The sequence below is a fragment of the Leptodactylus fuscus genome, chromosome 9 (genome assembly GCF_031893055.1).
Source record: "Leptodactylus fuscus isolate aLepFus1 chromosome 9, aLepFus1.hap2, whole genome shotgun sequence".
Classification (NCBI taxonomy): domain Eukaryota; kingdom Metazoa; phylum Chordata; class Amphibia; order Anura; family Leptodactylidae; genus Leptodactylus; species Leptodactylus fuscus.
The window spans coordinates 42,738,133-42,762,847 of record NC_134273.1 but is presented as its reverse complement, the minus strand read 5'-3'; the positions used below and the strand labels follow the sequence as shown (position 1 = coordinate 42,762,847).

General features: G+C 40.5%; 1 protein-coding gene across 1 annotated transcript in view; it reads left to right on the top strand.

The window, feature by feature from the left end:
• Positions 1-5,711, top strand: part of TAB1 (TGF-beta activated kinase 1 (MAP3K7) binding protein 1) — a 31,562-nt gene extending 25,851 nt beyond the window's left edge. The window contains exons 8-11 of the mRNA XM_075287815.1: positions 1,303-1,447; positions 1,623-1,845; positions 1,944-2,094; positions 3,497-5,711. Of these exons, the coding sequence (XP_075143916.1) occupies positions 1,303-1,447; positions 1,623-1,845; positions 1,944-2,094; positions 3,497-3,707 (730 nt within the window). The 3' untranslated portion in view covers positions 3,708-5,711. The remainder of the gene's footprint in view (positions 1-1,302; positions 1,448-1,622; positions 1,846-1,943; positions 2,095-3,496) is intronic.
• The last annotated feature ends 19,004 nt before the right edge of the window (positions 5,712-24,715 follow it).

The following is a 24,715-nucleotide window of genomic DNA, read 5'->3' as shown; positions in this document are numbered from 1 at the left end:
TACTGTCTTGTTAATCCAGCAATAGTTTTTATACCAATGTATTCGGGAGCAAATAAGTGTGAACCTGTTGTTCAGTCAGAATGTATCCTTAAATAGTTCTCGTACAGCACCAGGTTCATGGTATTGTAAGTGTGGATTTTAGGTATTAACCTTCATCCAGATGTCCTGTCATTGTATATTTATTATATGAAATATAGAACAATAAATCGTAACTTTATTATTTTACTTGGATTTCTAGGTAGCACAGTTGGGAGGGTGGGGGGAACTCTTCCTCCAAGTTCAACTAAGGGAATTGACGTGGTGTACACTGCTGAGGGTTAAATCTTATAACTTTGTTCCTTCTTATTGAGCCAGAGGGAGCCAAAAACCCAGTCATCTGCGTATCATAGTGTTATGACAGATTGTAAGCCCTTACTGTGGTTCAGTGGAATCCAGGCACTATAGAAATGACTGTATAACACATTCCAGACCATCATCATCTGAAATAAGCATAAATATAGTCAAAATAGACTGCGCAGAAGTCTCAAAAGGAATCCACATTGCTACAACCAGCCAATAAGGTAGTTCAAAACCTGCAAATTGTGTGTGTTTGCTCCTAACAGTATATACATTTTGTCTGAAATGAGAAGTTCATGCAGACTTACTATCAATGTGTTAGAAAGAAACTTTGCAAAAAAAAAAATCATCAGGATTGCAGGGACCTTCATTCTGGCCAAAGCTGCTGTTCTCTACCTACTACTGTCCTGATGGGGGCCTCGATGTATTGTAGGTGAAATGACGCCGAATCTGAGAACAAAGTGAGTTTTTCTCATCACACCATGAAAACCACAGCATTATAGACCTAAAGCACCAGAAAACATAAAGAAAATGCAAAGTCTCAGAAAGAAAGAGGAATCTGATCATAACAAAAAAGCATGATATGCCCACAGTAGGAATGGATATGGTGCATTGATTTCTGTCATTTTATGTCACTGTTTGAGATATTCCCCAGCTAGACATTGGAAGCAGTTTTCCCATAGACATAACCATATTTAAATTTGTAGAAATTAAACATTTTTGCAAATTTAATTAAAATTTGCAACATTTTAAAGAATTTCTCAAGCCTTCTTAGTGGTGACATCTTTTGTCATGATCGTTTGCCGATAGATATCACCATGAATGCAGCAACTTTCTATGGGACTTGTCAGGAACCCAGCCATGTTGTGTTATGATGTGATCCTGCATTGGTTGTTTATGTTCAGTTTGTTGTATTCATTTTGTTCTCCTCATTGCTTCAATTGCTTGTTATGTTTTCGTTCTCAGTGCAGCAAAATCTAAGCCAGTCACAGCAGAGCCCGAAATCCATGGATGTCAGCCACTGGACGGTGTAACCGGCTTCCTGGTATTGATGTCAGAGGGGCTTTACAAAGCTCTGGATGCTGCACATGGACCTGGACAAGCAAATCAGGTGTCGTTGATAACTAGAAATGTATTCCTATATGTTGTATTTTGTGTGTGTGTGAATATATATATATATATATATATATATATATATATATATATATAAATTGTTTTTTGTTTTTTTTAAATAAACCGTATATATAATATTTTCTTACCATTTATTCTCTCATTCCAATCTAAAGGAGATAGCTGCAATGATTGCCACAGAATTTGCTAAGCAAGTGTCTCTGGATGATGTTGCTCAGGCAGTGGTGGAGAGAGTCAAGCGGATTCATCATGGCACGTTTGTCAGTGGTGGAGAGCATGCCAAGTTCTGTACCAAACACGAGGACATGACCCTGCTTGTCCGTAACCTGGGCTACCCTCTGGAGGAGATAAACCAGACGACTCTTACTCCTACCCAGGGTTAGTGAAATATTTTAAGCAGGTGTTGTGTTTTCTTTTTGTTTGTTTTATTAAGTGAACCATTCTCCAACTCTAAACAGACATGTTCTATGTTCTAGGTGGCCGAGTATACCCAGTGTCTGTGCCATATTCCAGCGCCCAGAACACTAGTAAAACTAGTGTAACACTGTCTCTGGTTATGCCATCTCAAGGAACAATGGTGAATGGTACTCACAGCAGCTCCACACTAGATGGAACAACTCCAACACTGTAAATATCATTGGGCTATGACAACAACCTCAGAATACTTTTTTTAAAGGGTTTTTCTGACTATACAGAAATGTCCCAAAAGTCTGTAAATAACTAAACGTAACCAAAAGTGATATACAGATCTGTACTCATGCAAAGATAGGATGGGCATGAACAATGCAGCCAGTCTCTGAGGTCAGTGTGTGGTATATACTGGCTGAATATTCCATGTAGCATGTACCATGGTGATGCTGATGAGAATAAGACACAGGATGGACCCTGGCAGGGGACAATAGTAGGATCTGTTTAGTCATCTACAGTCTTTTAAATCCTTTTCGCTGATGCCAGAAAGTATTTATTTTGTGCATGTAAATACAGTATTGAAAATGTAATCTTCTGGAAAACACTTAAGAAATTGGGTAAATGTAGAGAGAGTGATAGATAAATGGAAATCTCTGAGACAGTCTTATGATAGCAGCGTGTATGATATGCTTATTATATATGCATTAAGTCAGTGCGAGAACCTGGAAGACTGTCTAAAACTCATTTCACATTTGTGTTCTTGTCTCTGTTATCAAATTCACCAGATTTGATGGAGGAATGGTGCTGCGAGCAGAGATATATTTACTGCAAAACAAAGAAATCTTGGTGGCCTGAATCACATCATAGCAGATCATTGTGGTTTTCATTATCAACAGCTGCCACAACACAAACGTATCCCAAGACTGTAGTGTTTTGGAGTTTTTATTGGGGGGGGGGAGGGGGGTGTTAGTGTTTTGTTTTGTTTTTTGCCCAAAATCAAATTGCTTCCATAACCCATTTTAATGATAGCTGTATTCAGCTATAAATGCTTACTTTGAACATTCGGTTCTAGCATAAAGTTATATATTGTTATCCTATGATAGATTAGATTAGATTTTTTTTTTTTTTTTTTTTTCATTCAAAGGGATCTTCTGGAAGTTGAATGTTGATGACCTCGTCTTAGGATAAGCTCATCAATATCTGATCAGCAGGGTTCTGATACCCAGGAGCCCAGAAGATCAGCTGCTCACAGTCACACAGGCCAGTGACATTTCTTAAGCAGCCTGAATGGGACTGAACTGCATTACCAAGAACAGCCTCTACAGTACTTGTTATTCAGTATTCAAACAGCTGATCGATGAGGGTTCTGGTCATTGGACTCCCCCACTATTTAGATACCAATGAGCTATCCTAAGGATAGGTCATGAATGTTCAACTCCCAGAATACCCCTTTAATTGTATGGGAATGCCAGAGATAGAAGAGCGTTGTACTCTGCTTTAGTTTTCAGCAGTCCATACAAATGAATGGGGCAACTTTTGTTTCATTCAAACAAGGAGATGGGAGGTCTGCTGTATAAAAAGTCAATGTTGTCATTTCTGTTTTTTTTCTGTTTTTAATTAGGCAGTCACCAAGTGCAACTCTTCAGTCCACCAACACTCACACACAGAGCAGCAGCTCCAGCTCAGATGGCGGCCTCTTCCGCACTCGCCCATCTCCTTCCCTTCAGCCCGATGAGGATGGTCGGGTAGAACCTTATGTGGATTTTACAGAGTTCTATCGACTTTGGAACATGGAATACGGTGATCCCACAGCTCTAGTCACCGCTCAGTGAGCTAGATAATAAATTGTGGTCATCTACTGTCATGATCCGCTAGGACTATTGCAATTTTTATCATGTACTATAAACTGCAAGAACGTGTCATCTATGGTGGCCATGAGAATTTTGCATCTGAGAGTAGTTTTGGTTGTTCTAATGTGCTCTTGGAGGATTGGAGGTTCAAAGTGAAATCAGTCTGTCCCTAATTTTATCCCTGTGGCATTGGATGTTGTGCCCATGGGTATTTTGTGTATACTTTATCCATTTGTATCTGTTATCCAGTGACTCCTTCCTGAACATTCTATGGGGACACAGGAAAATACATCTCCACAGATCATCATCACCCAGATCATGTATTATTCTTAAATTTTAAAGCAATAAATATTTTGTTTTCTTAACCAGGGTTTTCTATCCTAGAAGCCAGATCTTTCTTTCAATAATGAGACATTCCAGTGAAATCAGATGAGATCATTTCTTGTTTTCTTTGGTCAGAATAGTGAAAGGCTGACGGCCAATAGAAGCAAAACAAATTGATGCTGCAGTGAAGGTTTTTTTTTGCTTCCAACATCATGAATTCGAACTATGAAATGTTTAACTGTGAAAATGTAGAGTTTTGCTTCACACTGGGATGACATTACTTGGACGACCTCCATTACATCCTTTCACAGTTGCAGCTAGGATTGTGTTTTATCCAGGGTAAAGATTACTTTCACTGCACTAGCCCTATGTGTAAACGTGACTTCTTGGCACCCAGTGCACCAGCTATGCTACTAGTTTGCAAATATTTCACAAATGATGGCAAAAAAATAACCAACTACAATTTTTAAGCGTTTATAGTATGATTAAACTTAAGGTTCTGCTTTTTACTGTAGTGTTTCCTCTTCCTAGTGATTTTTTTCCTCCCAAACCACCGCATTAAAACCCAACCCAATCATCATGCATCCCCCATTCTTAAGAGAGTGGTTTGGCTCCATTCACTTCAATGGGCGCACCTGAGATAGCTGAAGTACAGCGCTCATCTATCACCAGCACTCCCATTGAAATGAATGGAGCTTGGAAGCCATGATTCTAAATTTAAAATGACCATACAGAAGTGTTGGGCAAGTGTGCATATGTATTCTAAGGATATGCTGCCAGATCCGCCATACACTTTAATGGGTAGGTGGCCACATTAACAGGGCTCACTGGACCTTCATGTTATCAAAAAATGAGGGTCCCTGAGGTATAACCTTTATATATATAATGCTTATTATGTGAATATCTCTGTAATAACCCACTTAAAAAACCTACTAGGATGTGCAGATTAGTGTGCAAATTGAAGTTTCTTCTATTAAATGAAAATATTGAGTATTTTATACTGTTTATTTAGTTTCTTTGCTGCATAAGCTGTGCATCACCCTCATTTCAATATGGGTCAGAGTAGGACAACACTTGAATTATTGCAATCCTTTACTTACTTCCTACTGAGAGTTATATCTCAACTATCCTAAATATATTACCTAAACTGGATGTTACATATTGCCTATGGTGGAATGCTAGATAATACAGTCCTGTTATTACAGGAACCTCTGCACTGTTTCAATGTGAGAGGAGCACTGGTAAGAATAATGCTAGCTAGCAGGCTTGTAGAAATGGTGAACATATCTGGGCTACAACTCCTCTGTATCTGTAACATGGCCCACAATGACAACAACTTCCTGTCTGGTGAATTAGGAAGGAGAAGTCTGCAGCAAAAACGGCTTTACTCTCCAAAGTACTGTCTGTAAAGATCTAAGAGCACTGTGAAGCTTAAAAACTGGATGCTTGTACAGAGAAGGATCTCTACAGGTACAAATAACATCTGATTTTAGGTAGACCTTCAATCTACTCACACATGGTTAGCAGCAGCAAAACTTGGATCACAGTTAGTGGAATGTTACATGGATTTATTGTATATGTATATATGTGCATACTATAAAATGACTTCCTTTTTCGTGTTTCCTCAGTTCATGTTTGTATTGTCTACACAGAATAAATATAACCGCTATTTTTTATATAGTTGTTTGTGGCCTGTTATGTTCTTTTATCTTGCACTGTAGATTTACTGTAAATATTAGCCATACCAACTTTTTAATATATACCTTATTTTGGAGTTCTTGCTCTTTATGGGTGCAAAGTAACACATTGGTTGTGCTAGATGCCAGGTTAGTGGCTCTTGAACCATGCTCATTCAGCAAAGGTCCAGCGTGTGTATTATGGCCAATATTCTTCAGCGCACTATCGGCTTTCCCAATCTGTGCCCGGTGTAAAGCGCTATCGGTCCCGGGACCGTAGCGCTTTAGTGTCAGAAGGTCGTTTCTGACACTTAGCCAGGGACGCCCTTCTGCCCAGCAGCGCCTATCGCGCTGTACTGTGGAGCGGGGAGGAACGCCCCCTCCCCTCCTGATATTACTCGTCTATGGACAAGCTGTGTGAGCAGAGGGAGGGGGCGTTCCTCCCCGGTCTTAGAGCACAGTGCGATAGGCGCTGCTGGGCAGAAGGGCGTCCCTGGCTGTCAGAAACGCCCTTCTGACACTAAAGCGCTACGGGACCGATAGCGCTTTACACCGGGCACAGATCGGGAAAGCCAATAGTGCGCTGAATTCAGCGCACTGTCGGCTTTCCAGCAGTATATAAAACTGCCTGTGCCCAATCTGATGAAAGGTCCTCTTTAAAGGATGGTCGGGTGGTATCCCCAGGAAAGCATCAGGGCAGACGCATCCTTTTTTTTTTTTTTTTTTTTTTTTTTTTTTTTTATTCTCTACGTTTTATAAATGTCTGATCTATAACTATTTGAAGTGACCCTCCTACCCTTTTTTTTCCTTGCATTGCACACAAGCCTGTACACAGTGAGATGCAGGGACAGCGCTCAATAGAGAATCAGAGGAAAGAATAAAGAAATGCCGGATTCCACAAAATGTTTTAATGACACAAATATCGCCAAAAGATCAAAAGTTGTTAGAACGTTTAGTTACACTTTAAGTTGTCTAGAAGACTACAGGAAGTTGATACAGGAAGTATAGTGGAAAACTATGTCCCCACAAGAGCACTCTAAATCTTGAGAAGTTTTAATTTCAGTTAAACCACACATCACATTATTGTAGTTCTTGCAGATGTAGAGTTTTAATGTTGATACACAGACACAATCTGTATTGTGAACGCACTGACAGTATCCTACCTTTTGCAGTTCTGACCTGGAACATTTTATAATACTTGTATCGATCATATTCACTGTATTGCATAATAACCAGACCTAATTTACTGCTCATGACTGATCAGCAGACACATGTCTTTGGTCCTTTATTCGTACTGAACATATTAAGTATGGATCTCTGGGCGCAATAGAGTACAAAATGTGAAAAGACCAAGTAATAGGATCATTTTGTACAGCATAAATAGATAATGAGCTATAATTTGTATTCTACTCGGTACAGGTGCCATCTAGAGCAGGAGAAATGTGCTCTTGCTGAACAAACTGCCAAGATTTCATCAACTTATTGCGAGCAGAATGCCACTTCAGAGGAGGTTTTTGTCTACAAAAGGTGTGTAACGTGTAGATAAATGTCAGTTGCAACCACCGATTTTAGGTGGGTAATGGATAACAGGTAACTAATGGGTAACTGGCCTGATGACTCTCCACTAACAGGAAATGTTAAAGGGAGAAGACCAAGTTAAGCAGTTGGGTTTTACCTAACACTTTTATTCTTGGGGAGATAAACAAATAGGGTTTTCCGATCTCCCTCTCTCACCAGTTTGCTTGATCTCTCTTCTTCTCACTTTCTGTATTCTTCAACAAGCTGGTGGGCAACTGACTGATGGACAGAATACTATGAAGTCCCTCAGTAGATATATACATTGCCTTTATCATTATAGATTATTTATAATCATTACTAGAAATCTATAGTAATGCAGATCAAATACTATACGCAGTAAATGTATATTACATTACACAGGTTTGGAGAGGAAAAAAATTTACAAGCTGCCAGAACTGACAACGGACTTGCAGTAAATTCAGTGTTATCTTTGTGTTTACATAGAGCCTTTATCAGCAAACTAGATGACCTGATTGCCCAGACTGGAGAGCAGGAGATAAATCACAGCATCAAAGCATGAAAGAAGTGGTTATGGCATCCCAGTCCAGATAGAAACAGAAAATGTCAACACTTTTCAGTCAGACCCATCACCTGTAAGTCATGAAATGTTTTCTGTGCTGTCTTTACCTAAACTGTCTATAGGGCCTGTACTTGCCACTATATGATAATATCAGCATACCTGAGTTAGGGACCCACCTGGACATGTGTGTTGTCCCTGTGCTGAACCCCTAACTACGCCTCTGGGGGCAGGTAATATTTGCATTTAGCTGACTGGTAAACCCTCAGACAATTACTTCAACACTGGATGTTGGTCTCAAGGCAGTGACCATGGACAGCATGGCTAGGGTGGTACACGGTGGTGAAAGAAGTGCAGCATTGTGGAGAGCTTTGTGAGTGAGGGTGATAAGTTTAGTGAGGGGGAGCGGCAAGACCAATTAGTAGGGAGTTACAGTAGTCCAGTTGAAATTGAATTAGGTTGACAGGGTTTTCATTGTAAGAAAAGCACTTAGTTGAGTTTTTAAAATATTAAGTTTCACATAGAGGGAAAACATGATATTAAAAATGGCAGAGTGGCCTTCCCTGATAAACTCTATTAGTGCAGGGGTGATGTCATAGGAGGATGTATATAGTTGGGTCTCCTCAATATGAAGTGAAGTTCCGTTTCGCTGTTTACAGAGACTGAGGGCCACCAGTACTCCTCTCCCCAGTCCCCCTCGTATTTGCCAACACTCTTTTCCTCTTCTTCTGCTCGGCATCGCTTCCTTCACAAGGGGGCCGTAGCCGGCGCCTGTGCAATAAAACGCCAGCAAAGAGAAGCAGCATTCTATTGCACGTGTGGCTTCTGCTGGTGTTCTATTGCGTAATCGCCAGGTCCATGTCCCGAGTGCAGGCAGAAGAGCAGTGCAGCACCTCAAAGTCTTCTTCAGGACGAGGCAACAGGTCAGTATGATGGAGTAGCGAGGGGGTTTGAGGACTGAGTTAGTTAGTTAGCTAGCTAGTAGTTCACGGGCTAGCTAGGAAAACTGGGGGGAGAGGGAGGTAGTGAGGGGGCATCTGAGTGAACTGCAATGCATCAAGGTAGTTGTAGGCTGAGACAACAGGAAGCTACCCAGGAGCTCTCAGAGAAAGCCAGGAATCATTCAAAACACTGCTAAGGGTATTTGGGTGCACTATTTAACCCATTGATGGCAGTAACAGACTAACTTTTTTGACTGAAAAAAATCTTTAGGCTGAGGCTCCACAGAAACGCAGCTTTTTTTGTTGCAGATTTTTCTGCAATTTTTTTTGAGCCAAAAGGCAAGAGTGGATTGAGCAGGGGGAGAAGAATAAGAGTCTTCTAGATATTTCACATTTCTTCTGTAGCCACTCCGGGGTTTGGCTCAAAAAAATGCAGCAAAAGCTTCAACAAAAAAAAGCTGCATTTCCGCAACCTGGGTCCTCAACAAACTGACACATGTAACTTATATGTAACATATTTCTGTGTACGGGGATGTATAGGACATCTTTTTTTTTTTTGCAGGTCCAGGTGCACTTTTTAGTTATATCATTTTGGGGAATAACTATTACTTTGACTTTTTATAAAAAAATTTTATCAGAGGCAATAAAAAGCATCTCAACACTTTTTTTTTTTTTTCCTGCTATGGTGTTCACTAGTCGGGAAAAATATTTTCTAAGCTTGTGCTGCTTTTGGACCCTGGGATACCTAATGTTTGTGTTTTACAGTATTTTTTTTAACTTTTATATGTATTTTAGGGAAAGGGGTGTGATTTACATTTCTTACTTTTTTTTTAAAATTTGTTTCCTTTGTTTTTATATTGTATTTATTATTTGACATCCCCCCCAGGGGGTCTGAACACTAATGCAATGCACTACAATGCTAATGCATTGCAAAATATTGGCATTTGTGTGACAGGCTGCATTGATCAGCCTGTAATACAAATCATGGCTAGAGAAGCCTTGAAGACTTCAGTAGGCTCCTGGCTGTCATGGCAACAGAGTGCTGGTCCCAGATCTTGTTCTACACAAAATATATATGCCATAAACATCCTTAAACCTTCAAATACCTAATATAGAAGCACTCCAAAATATACTCTGACCTGTTGGAATAGTACATGATAGTACATGAACTGTAGTTAAGGTAATTTTCTTACTGGCAGCATTTGTGAATAATTTACTCCCTTTTAGTCCTCATCTGTGTCATGTGACTGACACTCTGAATCTCTGACACAGCGCCTTGTGTGGACAAGCAATCTGTGATAAATATACTCGATGAACCACCTTTAACAGCAATTACTTCTCACTCTCACATTATTCTGGTAGAATTTTGGCCTAGTCTTCTTTCCGTTGCTTCATTTCTTTAAGGTTTGTGGGCATTATGTTATGCACACCTTCCTTAAAGTCCCAGCACACCAGTTTCATTGAGTTGAGGTCTGGAATTTGACTGGGCCATTGCATATCTTGATTCTTTCCTTTTTCAGTCTTTCTTTTGTAGATTTGCTGGTGTGCATGGGAATATTGTCCTGTTCCATGGCTCATTTTTGGACAAGCTTTTTAGATGGCCTCACATTTGACTTGAGGAGTTAAAGGGGTATTCCCACCTCACATACTCACCAGTCTTCACTCCTGTAAATTCTTCTTTCTTCCTGGTTTCTTGCATCATTTGGTGGGCGGGGTTTCACGTGCAACCTGCTGTTTAGCTCCGCCTCAAATTAGTGTGTAGCTCCGCCCACCAATATTGGACTATGAAGTACAGGCAGCAGCAACTCCATTCTGTGTTACATACAGAGACTAGTCACAACCAACCAAATTTATCCATCAAATAATAAATAAATAACCTCAAAACTAATTCAACTAAACAACAACAAAAATTGAGGAATCCAAAAAAACGCGAAACGCGCATCGGGGTGTCTTGGTTCCCTCACTCCTGTTGTTCCGGGGTTAACCCCTTATGGTTTACTTACACTGCCAAAATGTCTATGGGTATGTATTGACTTTGGACCTATGACTTTCATTGTTATACCTCCTATTCACCTCTTAACTAGTTACTCCTCATTATACGTATAATATACCCCAATTTTTGGGATTGTGTTATAGGGGTTACACTCTTTTGGAGGTCTATATGTATATTTTATGCACTTTGTTTATTATACATATGTGCATTGTATTGGTGCAGTGTATTTATTTATTTCTATAAGGAATTGATTAATTAGGATTATACACCATATATATAGGGAGAAACTCTCTGGTTCATCAGTAGTGAGAGGGGTACGGTTCTGTCGGACTGTTTTTCTACAGTCGGACCCCTCTGTGTTGCCCTCCATTGTATGTTATATGTTTTGTATGTTTTTTATTGTTTTTTCAATAAATAGATATATTTTTATTATTTTTTTGGATTCCTCAATTTTTGTTGTTGTTTATATACAGAGACTGCCTGTCTCTGCCATAATGAATACAATTGAATTAGCTAGCCTGATAACTGGGAGAACAGAAGAAATGAAAGCAGCTCCTCTCCTCTATATGATAGCAGGACCTAGGTCACATGTGTGGTGTAGACACAGGAATATCTAGATACACAGGCTGGCTCCCGTGCACTTAGCCCCTCCTCCCTCCCCCCTGAGTGCAGGCAGATACATCACTTGACTTTTGAGCAGATAAATCAGGGCTGTGTCAACAATGAATTGAATAAAGTAATATAGTGGACAAACAAAGCAGCTTTGCTGAAGCAGTGTATTTAGGAAAAGTCTTACTTCCACATTAACAAGATAGATAGGATCCTTGTGATGGGACAACCCCTTTAATGGTTGACTCAATAACTACAAGGCACCCAGGTCCCTTTGGTGCAAAACAAGCCCAAATCATCACCCCTCTCCTTCCATGCTTGATAGTTGGTATGAGGTGTTTTTACTGATATGCTGTGTTTGGTTTTCATCAAACGTTGTCCACTTTGGTCTCATCTCTTTTAAAGGCATTATTTCAGATGCAGCTTTCTCCTTGCAACCCATTCAAACAAAGCTCTGTTGTGCAATGGAACATCTAACATGCTAACTGAGGCCTGTAGCAGCATTAGATGTAGGCTTCTCTGTGCAGTGAACAGTCTGACTTTGTAATGAATTTGCTGGGATGCCTTCCCTTGGGAATATTATCAGTTTTCTTAATGATAGTCTTCTTCAAATTATTTTGAAATGGTCTAAACCCTTCTCAGATTTATGGGCAGTAAAAACTGCTTCTCTACAATCATTGCTGATATCTTTATTAATAATAAATTTTATTTATATAGCGCCAACATATTCCGCAGCGCTGTACAATTTGTAGGGTTCAAATACAGACAGAAAGATACATTACAAAGAAAGTCATTTCACACAATGGGACTGGGGGCCCTGCTCGCAAGAGCTTACAATCTATGAGGTAGAGGGGGTGACACGAGGTAGCAGGGGCGGCATTGATTATGCAGAGGTCAGACACTTTTGTAATAGAAGTGACTGTCATTACATAAACATAAGACTTTGATATGAACGTGCGAGTGATTCAACATGAGGGGTGAAGGAAAGCTCTGCGTCAAACATGACCCCGAGGCAGTGGGCCTGCTGCCTAGGAGTTATAGTAAGGCCTGAGACTACAATGGATATATCAGGGACAGATCTATTAGATGGTGGAAACAGTAGTAGTTCTGTCTTGGAGAGATTTAGTTTCAGATAGAGTGAGGACATGATATTTGAGACAGCAGAGAGACAGTTGCTGGTGTTCGGTATGAGTGCAGGGGTGATGTCACGAGAAGATGTGTATAATTGGGTGTCATCAGCATAAAGATGGTACCTGAAGCCAAATCTGGCAATGGTTTGTCCAATGGGGGCTGTGTAGAGAGAAAAGAGCAGGGGGCCTAGGACCGAGCCCTGAGGAACCCCAACAGCAAGGGAAAGGGGAGGAAACAGAGCCCGCAAATGATACACTGAAAGTGCGGTCTGAGAGATGAGAGGAGAACCAGGAGAGCGCAGTGTCATTGAGGCCAACTGAGCGGAGCATAGTGAGGAGGAGTTGATGGTCAACAGTGTCAAAAGCTGCAGAGAGGTCCAAAAGAATAAGAAGAGAGAAGTCACCATTGGATTTAGCCATTAGGAGATCATTGGAGACTTTTGTGAGAGCCGTTTCAGTAGAGTGCAGAGCGCGGAAACCAGATTGTAAGGGGTCAAGCAGAGAGATAGCAGATTAAACGAGAATAGACCAGGCGTTCCAAGAGTTTAGAGATGAAGGGGAGGTTAGAGACGGGTCGATAGTTAGCAGCACTGGATGGGTCCAGGAAGGGTTTTTTCAATAGCCGGGTTATAACAGCATGATTGAAGGAGGATGGGAAGATTCCAGAAGAGAGAGAGAGGTTAAATATTTTAGTAAGGTAAGTAGTGACAGCAGGTGACAGAGATTGGAGAAGGTGTGAGGGGAAGGGGTCACTACTGCAGGTTGTAGGGCGAGATGAAGAAAGTAGTTGGGAGACTTCCTCTTCTGTAATAGGTTCAAAAGATGAGAATGGACAGTCTGAAGTGCGGTTGGTGAGGGGATCAGTACTATGGTAGGTGTGGGAATCAATGCCACCTGGGGCTTGGGCAGTAATTTCCTGATGGATCTTATCAATTTTATCATGGAAATAAGTGGCAAGGTCATCGGCACTAAGGTCTGTGAATGGCATCTGCACCTTGGGTGTGAGTAATGAGTGAAAAGTTTCAAAAAGCCTTTTAGGGTTGCTGGAGAGAGAAGAAATGAGGGCGGTGAAAATCTTTCCTCCATGGCATTATGTTAAGACATACCTAAATGTCCCATCCCAGCAAACCTCCATAGAGGGCATTTTATTAACAGTTCGGAGCTGCTACATGCCCTATTAATTCCTATGGAAGCACCTAATTTTCACACAATACTTTTTGCCCTAATTTTGTTAAATAATGTTCTCATGTGTTGTTGTTCATCTGAGGTTGTATTTATATAATTTTAAGACCTTTTAAGAACCATATGTTTTTATTTTATTATATCCTGATACTTTGCATAAAACCATCAATGCGTGCGCTCTGTGTATCAGAGTTCTTCTTTATCCTGCACATATAGACATTGAGAGAGAGAGAGATTCTACCACTAAAACACATTTTTTTCTAGTTAACACGTCGGAATAGCCTTTAAAAAGGCTATTCGTCTCCTACCTTTGGAAGTGCTCTCCGCCGTGCCGTTCGTTCAAAATACCGGTTTGTACCGGTATGCTAATGAGTTCTCTCGCAGCGATGGGGGCGTTCCCATCGCAGGAGCAGCGATGGGGGCGTCCCCATTGCAGCTCGAAAACTGACCACAGCGTCGCCTCTATGGTCTTCTGTATCCTCCCCTTGCTTCTTCAGCATCCTGTCGGACGCCTGCGCAGTACGCTCTGTTCGGCGAAGATTGCCGAACGTACTGCGCATGCGCAAAATTGCGGTCCCAGCCATAGTGCGGGCACTACAGAAGACCATAGAGGTTTTCGAGCTGCAATGGGGACGCCCCCATCGCTGCGAGAGATCTCATTAGCATACCGGTACAAACCGGTCTTTTGAACGAACGGCGCGGCGGAGAGCACTCCCAAAGGTAGGAGACGAATAGCCTTTTTAAAGGCTATTCCGACGTGTTAAGTAGAAAAAAATGTGTTTTAATGGTAGAATCCCTTTAAGAAAGTAAAATATGACTGGACAAATTTCTATTTTCTACATCTACTCTGTGCACAGTTCTGCTTTACTACATTTCCACGTTGCGTTCCATTTCTAGTGGTAAACAAACGTGGAGAGTGAACATTTGCACTTTCGTTCTGCTGTTCCATGACCCAGATCCAGTACATACACTGCACCTTATCAGAACAGCAGAAAGGATAACCATAGTTCATCGATTTCACCCTTCGCTGCGGAGTTGAAAGAGTTGTGCAAATGCTGAACTGTATAATATTACCCACTTTGAAAGAATCTGTTGTCAGGGGGAGGACATCCTTGTGCAACTGTTGAAAGGAGAGTCTATATTGAGTTGCACCACACTCCATGAGACCTTTGAGCAAACATCTCTAAATAATTGACAGTCTTTATCTGTGAAGTATAAAGAGGGTAAAACGAATGAAAGATGTCACCAAATAGTTAGGACTGCCTATAGAGAAAATGAGGGCACAAACCATAAAGGGATCCTCACTATTTTTAACAATATTGCTTGCGTTTGAAGAATTGACAAGTCATACTGTAGATTTATCGTTGCCTCTAGTTAGCACCTACCAGTCCTATTGATCTGACTACCATTGCCTGGTGTACTAGGACCAATATGTACTGAGAACAGAAAAGTAAAGACGCTTTTATTTAGTTCATTTTAAGTTGCTGGCACATATTACCTCCTATATAAGAAAGTTACCCATACCACAGTCAATTTCTTCGTCCTTTTGGGGGGCTGTGAGTCTTGTATATAACCACCAGTCATCATCCACAGGTGTAAAGTTCTGACTTCTACAAGTAACTTACAATCCAGTTTGTATTGCAGGTGATATCTTGAAGGCTATACACACATTCACATAGCTTTCTTTATTATTACTGATTTGCATGTGTAATTTTTGTAATTGGGTTTATTTAATAATACATTTTATTTTGTTTGCCTTCTACAGTTGTGTATACAAGCACTGCAATACAAGCTGTAGAATGCCATTTATTAACTAATCTGTCAGATATCGATCTACCATTTATTCTTCCATCTGTCCCTTCTTTCTATGGTTCTAAACAAACTTTTAGGCTGATTTATAAGCCAGTGAGAGAAGTTCTGGAGAAGGAGCCATCGGGCAGTCAGTCTGATGGATTAGCTAATACCTGACTGCCTACAGTTTGTAGTGTAGTGCTTATACATACAGCTGCAGGAGCCAAACAAAGAAAAACGTTTAAATCCAATCACAAAAATGCTTTTTAGCCCAAAATACATAAAAATCACTATTTAAAAAATAAATAAATTAGATGATGTGCAAGACAATGTCTTAAAAAGAAAAAACACCAACTTTTAAAGACTGACTTATGTAAATAGGTGTAATTGCTAAACAGATGCTAAAAACATGATGTGAATGTACCCTAAATGGGCGATAAACCTCAAATTTGTTCAGAGCCAGTACTAAATGGCTATGACTCTACTTGTGGTGGCAGAACATTTATAACAAAAAGCAATTTTGGGTTTATATTTATTATTTTGCACTGTTTTTTATAGTTACAACACGTTCACCCACATTTATGGAATAGGTTGTCTGTGGACATTGAGTGAAATGCACCGATCTGGAGGGCTAGAAAATAAAAATACATGGATACTTACCTACATCCTCCCCTCCATTGCTCCACTGCGCCACCCGTCTCCTCCACTGCTTCTATAAATCTGCCTACAAGCAGCTGCAGTGGTGATGTCACATCCACAGGACTACTATTGTCCTGTTTAGGATGCAGGTAAGTATCCATATATTTACCATTTTCTAGTCCTCCAGAACTGTGTGCTTGCAATTCAGTGATCTCTTTAATGATGGCATATCTTATACCAAGAAAATTGGAGAAGATATTGTACCTCATTTGGAGTGACTTGTCTCTCTAAATCTGTTGCATTTGGAATTTTCTTTCTGCATTCATTGTTTTGCCTGCCAAAGGCAGCTGAACGGACATTTGTGCCAGTATCGTGTGATTTATTTAACCTTCACTTGTATACTTTGACCATGTCTGCTTTTCTCTTCCAGTAGCGAGAATAATAAATGTGGGCCATTGTCTTAATGTAATCATACCTCCTAAAAACAAGATTGCCCACATTCTTTACCCGTACATGACTCAGAGGTCATTTACCAGCCAAAGCACTCGATCAGGAAAAAGGTGGAATAAATGTATGAAAAGGAAAAAATGGTTCACAGCTCAAATCAGACTGCAAACGTTTTATAGAAGTCGTGAACCCCACAAGCTAGTCATTGCATCCACCAGCAGACACCGCATGCAGTTCTTATTTAATGTGCAAGATAATCCAAGTTTTGCAGGACAAATATATTAATGATCTAACTTTAGGATAGATGCTCAATATCAGCTTAGTAGTAGGCCGACATGCGATGTTCCCAGCAGCCAATATACATAGAGATTTGCCAGAAGCAGACAGCTCTGTTCATGGTGCAGTGGTTGAGACGTGTCATTGCAGATCCGCTCCTACTCTAGTGAATTAGAGCTGATCTGCACTTACCCGGTTTGGCCACTTTATTCATGGCCACAAGCTTTGAGGCACAAATTTTGGATTTCCCACAGTTTGCTGGTTCATGTTTTTAGATATTTTACTCCTATGTTTCTGTGGTATAACAAAGTACAATTCTAAGCATTTAAAGGGGCTCTATCAGCAAAATCATGCTGATAGAGCCCCACATATGCGTGAATAGCCTTTAAAAAGGCTATTCAGGCACCGTAAATGTTATATTAAACTACCCCCCCAATCCCTCCCCCCGCGGTTTTAAAATAATACCCTAAAAAAGAATGTTATCTAAACTTATCTCCTCCAGCGCTCGCGAACTGACATTGCTTAAAAAAATGGCCTGGGGGCATGCGGAGTAGCCGTAGTAGAAGCAGCATGCTACTGCGCATGCGCCCAGACCATTTTTTTTTTTAAGCAATGTCAGTTCGCAAGCGCCGGAGGAGGATGGGACTGGAGGACATCGCAGGAAGAGGAGGCGTGGATGAAGAAGACGGCGCACCCTGAATGCCCGCCCCCGTGCACGTTCGGTAAGTTTATCACATTCTGTTTTAGGGTTTTATTTTAAAACTGGGGGGTAGTTTAATCTAACTTTTACGGTGCCTGAATAGCCTTTTTAAAGGCTATTCACACATATGTGGGGCTCTATCAGCATGATTTTGCTGATAGAGCCCCTTTAATCAGTTTTTTATACTTTTAATGAGAAATATATCAAATTTCTGCAAAGACTCAATATTTATAATGTTGACCCTTATTTATCAAAACTTCTACAATTCGCTCTGGCTTGCTGGGTATCAGCCTCTGGGTCAGATCCTGACTGATGACAACCCATTCTTGCCTGGTCAGTGTTTTCTGTGTTTTGTTTGTTGACCCGCTTGAGGATTGACCACACGTTCTCAATGGGATTAATATTTGGGAAGATTCCTGGTTATAGACCAAAATTTTAATGATTTGTTCACTGAGCGACTTAGTTATCACTTCTTGCACTGTAACATAGTTCTCAGTCATGCTAGAAAAAGTATTGTTCATCATTGTTAAATGAGGATGTTTAGATACCATTCTTTATTTACGGCAAAATAGTGAGAAAGCCCTTTTCCTTGGATGAATGCAACCCCACGCATGAATGCTACACTGTTAGCATGACACAGGACTTATGGTAGAGCTAACCTTATCTTCTCCAGACAATCATTATTTCAGATGTTGCAAACAGTCTGAAGGGGGCTTCATCAGAGAAAATAACTTTACCCCAGTCCTTTGCAGTCCAATCCCTGCACTTTCTGCAGAATGTCAGTCTGTCCTTGATGCTTTACTTAGAAAGTAGTGGCAACTGGATGAACGATTGTCCTAAGAAGAAAATGTGAGTGCTACTATGAGTCTTGTGTCTTGCCAACAGCAGAAAGCCGGGATGTAACTTTTGGAGAAGGTGCAACCCCGGCCCAGGAGACTTAGAGGGCCCCTAAGATGCCTCTTCCCAGCATGAGGAGGCTAGTGCTATAAAATATATATATTACAGTTGGGGGTCTGGTACAGATTGGGGCCCCAGGAACCTTTGTCTGAGACTATTCATGTGTGGAGTTGCTTTTCATCCAAGGGAGTGGGCTTACACACAATTTTGCCTTTCACTCCTTTCATCATAGCCTTCTTTCAAGAAAGTGGAGAGGGCACTCTACAAGAGAAAAAGTTGCAATTTTTTGCACAAACCCTGATCGCAATATACCTTGTGAAATAAACATGCCACTCGCTGATACTACTGGGTGTAGATGCAGAAAAAGCTTTTGACAGATTGGACTGGTACTTCATGAGAGCTACTCTGGAGAAATTCAGCTTTCATATCGGCCTCATCAGTGCGATTTTTGTTCTCTCTGTGAACAACCCTCAGTTCATATTAGAGTCAATGGCACACTTTCAGAGATCCTTAAAATTTCCAATGGCACAAGACATGGCTGTCTCCTGTCACTCACACTCTTTATACTAGTGCTGGAGACTCTCCTGCAGGTAGTCTGACAACACCCGGAGGCTCATGGCTTTTCCATAGAAGACCAAACTCTACAGGCCTACTGCCTTTATGGACGTCCTTCCAGTCATAGTAGACCTTTTAACATCATATGGTACAATTTCGGAATATAAGGCCTATTTTTCTAATTTTAAGTTCCTGAATATCACGATCACTCCAGCCTTACAAAAACCCTTAAGCTCCACAACTATGTTGTGTTCCTGTGGAACACTTACTGTAGTCTCTTTCATACCTCGGGATAATCCTCACAATGGACTGTAGGAGGATTTTACTTTGTAGGGCAAATAGAAAAATGGTTGAGAATGGGCGGAGTCAGTGAAGTGGGTGGAGCTAAATTTGCTGCTGTGCGCATGGCCCTCTAGAACCGTTACAATTTCTCATGTGGCCTCATGGGAAAATTAATTGCCCACCCCTGGTCTATCTTTATGCCCCTTTCTCTTTTGCTATCTCAACTGTGTGCAGACTTTGTGATTCTATTCGTGTTATATTTTGAAAACCCAATAAACTTTGAATTGAAAAAAAATCCTGACCTCAAATTTCTCATGCCTCATACACCAGAAAACTCGCCTGCAAGACATGATAATGTACTCCATTAATGTTACATACATTCTCAGTGCAGTCTAGCCAACATATAGTCTATGTAGTCTTACCATCAAAAAGTAGTGCCACATACAATTTTATACGGGCCAACCTAATCATTACTGAGGGAAGAGAGTCCTTAGCAGCTGATACGTGTCACACGCAATATGATGCATGATTGAAGAAAAAAGAAAAGATAATCCAGCATCAAAAGGTCAATAAGTTAAAACTTAGCTTTTAATGAAGCTTTGTAAAAAAACATTGTGCTTATACCAGATTGTAACAAAAATATAAAAAACAGGAAATTGTGGTGAACAAAAAACATTGAAGACAATACGAGACCTACATTGTGCGAAGAAGCCGCTGACGTGTTTCGAGGTGTGTATACCTCTTAGTCATAGCGATAATAACCAGACCAACAGCATAGGATATATACCCTGCCCGGCCCAACTTTGATTGAACATAATTGGATGCACATGATCATTGTAGTTAACATAAACACATATACAAACACAATACAACCTGTACTATTTGTAACCAAAGTTATATCAATTATATATATCAACATAATAAAATAGTGAAAAAAGGGGAAAATATAAAAACCTTTCGCTATATTAATCCCTAGCACTTTTTTTGAATTTCAGGAGAACTAATAGACCAAAAACCGCATGAGCATATTATATGCAATAGTTCACACATGTGCCTACATACCAAGAGACCATGTCAAGATCCCTAACAGGATACAATGGACAAAAACACAGCATGTGGATAATAAATGATAAATAACAGAGAAAAAACAATAAACTTACCGTATTTTTCGGACTATAAGACGCACTTTTTTTCCCCCAAATTTGGGGGGAAAAGAAGGGTGTGTCTTATAGTCTGAATGTGGCGCCTGGCATCCGCTGTAATAGAGAGGCGGAAGCCGGCAAGTGATAGACGCCGGCACAGGTGCCGGGGCCTGAGACATCGCTGCGCTCCTCTGCCCTGCATGAAGCCAGCAGCGGGAGGAGTGATGCTATTCCGCTCCTCCGTCCCCCCGCCGCTGGCTTCATGCAGGGCAGAGGAGCGTAGCGATGTCTCAGGCCCCGGCACCTGTGATGGCGTCTATCCCTTGCCGGCATCCGCCTCTCTAGTACAGCGGATGCCGGGTCAGTATCGGCGGCCCCTTCTCCCCCGGGGCCGGTCCCCACCGGCCCCATACCTGTAAAGTTGCAGGCCGGCTCCTGCGCGGCGATATCGCAGGAGCCGACCTGTTCGGGTGAGAGCCGGGAGCCTAGTGAAGGCTCCCAGGCCTTTCACGGCTATATATTAGTATTGCGGCTGGTCTCTATGACCAGCCGTAATACTAATATACAGAATGGCCCATAGACGGCAATACAGTTGTATTGCCGTCTATGGGACTTGCAATCAAGTGACCGCAGGTTCAAGCCCCGGGGGGGGAATAAAATAGTAAAAAAAAAAAAAAAAAAGCTTTAAAAATATGAAATAAAAGTTCTAAATCACCTCCTGTCCCTAGAATATATATATATATATATATATATATATATATATATATATATATATATATGTAGAAAATCATATATCATAAACCACCGGGTTTTTTTTCAATACAAGGTGATCTAAGAAATAGATATTCCCCAAAATGGTATAACTAAAAAGTACTTCTGGCCCCGCAAAAAAAAAACCACTCTATGCATCCCCGTACAGCTGCAGGGTCACCTGTCAATGTGGCCTTGCAGCTGTTGCAAAACTACAACTCCCATATATTAAATATTTTACCAGTTTTTGCTGCAAAATTTTTTTTCCCTATTTTCCTCCTCTAAAACCTAGGTGCGTCTTATAGTCCAGTGCGTCTTATAGTCCGAAAAATACGGTACATTTGTTTCATAAATCACGACCGGAAGATGATTGAGATAAAGCAACCTCCCATAAACAAGATGTTAAATCCCGTCGCGCCTCACATGATATCATTGATCACGGCCCGGAGGCAGCCAATGTAAGTCGCCTCCTGTAGTCATGGTTTTAGATCACGTGACACATCAGCTGATGTCTCATAGAGATCACATGATCGCGACTGTATCTTAGGCATGAAAATACATCTGCCAATACAAGAAAGAGAGGGAGGGAGAAAGGGGGGAGAAAAAAGATGTATGTTGCAGAAAAAAATCACAAATTAAAAATTTGTCCTCTGATAATAATTTGTAAATAAATAACATTAGTTATTCTGTAATATTTATGAAAAGATAACTATATTATATTAATGTGACACGCCTAGCATGTCAATACAGATTTTATCCAAGCTACAGTAAATTGGAAGACTATAATAATAATGTTATTTATAATTGAGGGACACTGAAGCTATAGTCAATAGAAATATGTGAGATCAGTTTTAAAATTCAACCCCTCTGGATATCGAGTGGAAAGCTCGAAGATCCAGTAGGCTTCTCGTTTCTGCAATTTACGTCTCCAGTCTCCTCCCCTATTTGGTCTATCCACCTGTTCAATGGCATAAAAACGAAATGATGCTGTATTACCCTGATGGAAAGAAACAAAATGCTTTGATGCTCCTGACATGTCGGCATCATTGGTCTTGCCACAATCTCTGAGGTGCTCAGTGATACGAACCCTCAGGCATCTGGTTGTGCATCCTACATAGTGTAACTTACACGCAGTACAGTGAATGATATAAACAACATATTTAGAACTACAGTTAAGAAACTGTTTGATATGATATTGTCTGTTATCTCCACTGTTAGAAAATACAGAGGTCTTATAAGCAAATTGGCAGACTGAACATCTGGATTTACCACATCTATGGAAACCAGAAAGAGTTAACCAAGTTTCCATAGTATCAACGTTCCTCAACAAACTGGGGGACAAAATATTACCTAATCTCTTCCCTCTACGTGAAATAAAACGGCAACCTGAGCTCAAGATTTTCGCCGTTGAATCATCCTGCATAAGTAGAGGGATATATCTCTTAACAATATTTGTAACCTGTCGAAAGTTGGAACTAAAATTCGTACAAAAATAAACATTATTGTTACTCCGTGTAATGTCATTAATATTTCTTGGTTTGTCCTCTAAAAGTATAGATCTGTGTCTGTCCTTAATCAAGTCATCTGCTCTTTTAAGAGACCAACTAGGGTAACCCCTACGTTTAAGTCTGTCAAAGGCCTTAAGTTTTTTGAGAGTGAAATTCTTATCATCTGAACAGGATCTTTTGGTTCTTACAACCTCACCTATCGGCACCGACTTAACGGTATGTGCAGGATGGCAACTAGTGGCGTGAAGGATTGTGTTACCGGCTGTTTCTTTACAGTATAGAGATGTAACAACTTTATGAGAAACAATGTCACCTGTAAGGGTCAAATCAAGAAAATTTACCGATAATCTATCCGCAACATAAGTGAATTCTAAGTTCATATTGTTACTGTTGAGATATTCAAGAAACATTGGTACGGCCGCCACATCGCCCGACCATACAATTTGGAGGTCGTCGATGTAGCGGCCACACCAATGAACGTCAGCTGCATATGGATTATGGACAGAATACACATTTCTCCTCCCACCACGCCATAAATAAATTGGCGAGTGACGGGGAGAAACGGGCCCCCATGGGGACTCCACAAATCTGTAGATAATATTTATTTTCAAAAATGAAAAAATTGTCTCAACAAGTATTCAGTAACTGTAATTATGAACTCGCACAGCTCCTCCGTGTAATTAGAATAGTTGTACAAATGATGAGAAAGGGCTACAAGAGCTAAATTGTGTGGAATACATACAGCGATTTGACATCGTAAGATACCCACGTAAAGTTATTCTGCCAGTGAAAGTCATTGAAGACCTGAAGTATCTGTTTTGAATCACGGAGATATCCTGGGATACGCAAAACCAGTGGTTGCAAGACATCGTTAAGCCACTCACATGTCCTCTCATTAAGAGAGCCGATGCCCGATATAATGGGGCGAAGAGGTGGTACGTGGGCATTTTTATGCAGCTTGGGTAAACCATGGAATATGGCAGTTATTGGTTGGTGTACAAGGAGATATTCTAGATCCCTCTCTCCAATTATACCTAATTCAACACCTTCATTAAGGATTCTTTCTAAAATATTGGCAAATACTTGTGTAGGATCCATAGTTAAAACCTGGTAAGTATTAGCATCCTGTTGAATAGTCATAGCAGATGTAATATACTGTACTCTATCCATAACAACCACCCTCCCCCCCTTTGTCAGCCATTTTGATGACTAATGAATTATCATGTAATAATTCCTGTAAGGCTAACCTTTCTCTGTGTGTCAGATTATCTTTGACTTTCAAATGGGTTATGTTTGAATGCAAAGTTTTTAAATCCCGTTCCACAGCATGCTGGAATGCATCATATGCGGGTACTCTTGAACTCACAGGATAAAAATAGGGGCTTTTTGTTCTCACTTTAGTAGAATGTATACTACGTAGGGGTGTGTCATTTTCAAGTTGAGATTTTTTGAGTTGAACTATGCTAAATTGTTCCTGAAAATTACGTGTTTTAAATTCATTTACTATAGTATCCTTGCCAATATGAGTATCAGCTGTAGAGGGAACCACCTCATCATTAGCCATAAAATGCCTTTTAATCGTTAGAGACCGTACAAACCGGTTAACATCTAGCATAGTCTCAAATAAATTAAAGTTTTCCCTAGGAACAAAATTCAATCCCCTACTCAAGAGAGATAACATGTCTCTTGACAGAACTTCAGAGGATAAGTTGGTAACACTAAAGACTGCAGACAAATCAGTGTCTTCCGCATGAATATCATTATTGATACTATCATTATATATAGAAGAACATGGCCCAAATGGTTCCTCAGACATATCACAAGGACTATGCGTCAATGTACACTCATTGGTATTAGACATTATAGTACCGTCAACAAATTCATTATGGCCAGAATTACAAAACCCAGATGACTTTTTTGATGTACGGCACAATACACCCATTGGTTCCATCCTGTGGGTAATAGTATCATGGGCAGGGAAACTTAATGTCTCATAGATCTTGTTTTCCTCAGAGAATATCTTCAACTTCCGTGAGTGTTTGCGTTTTTTGAT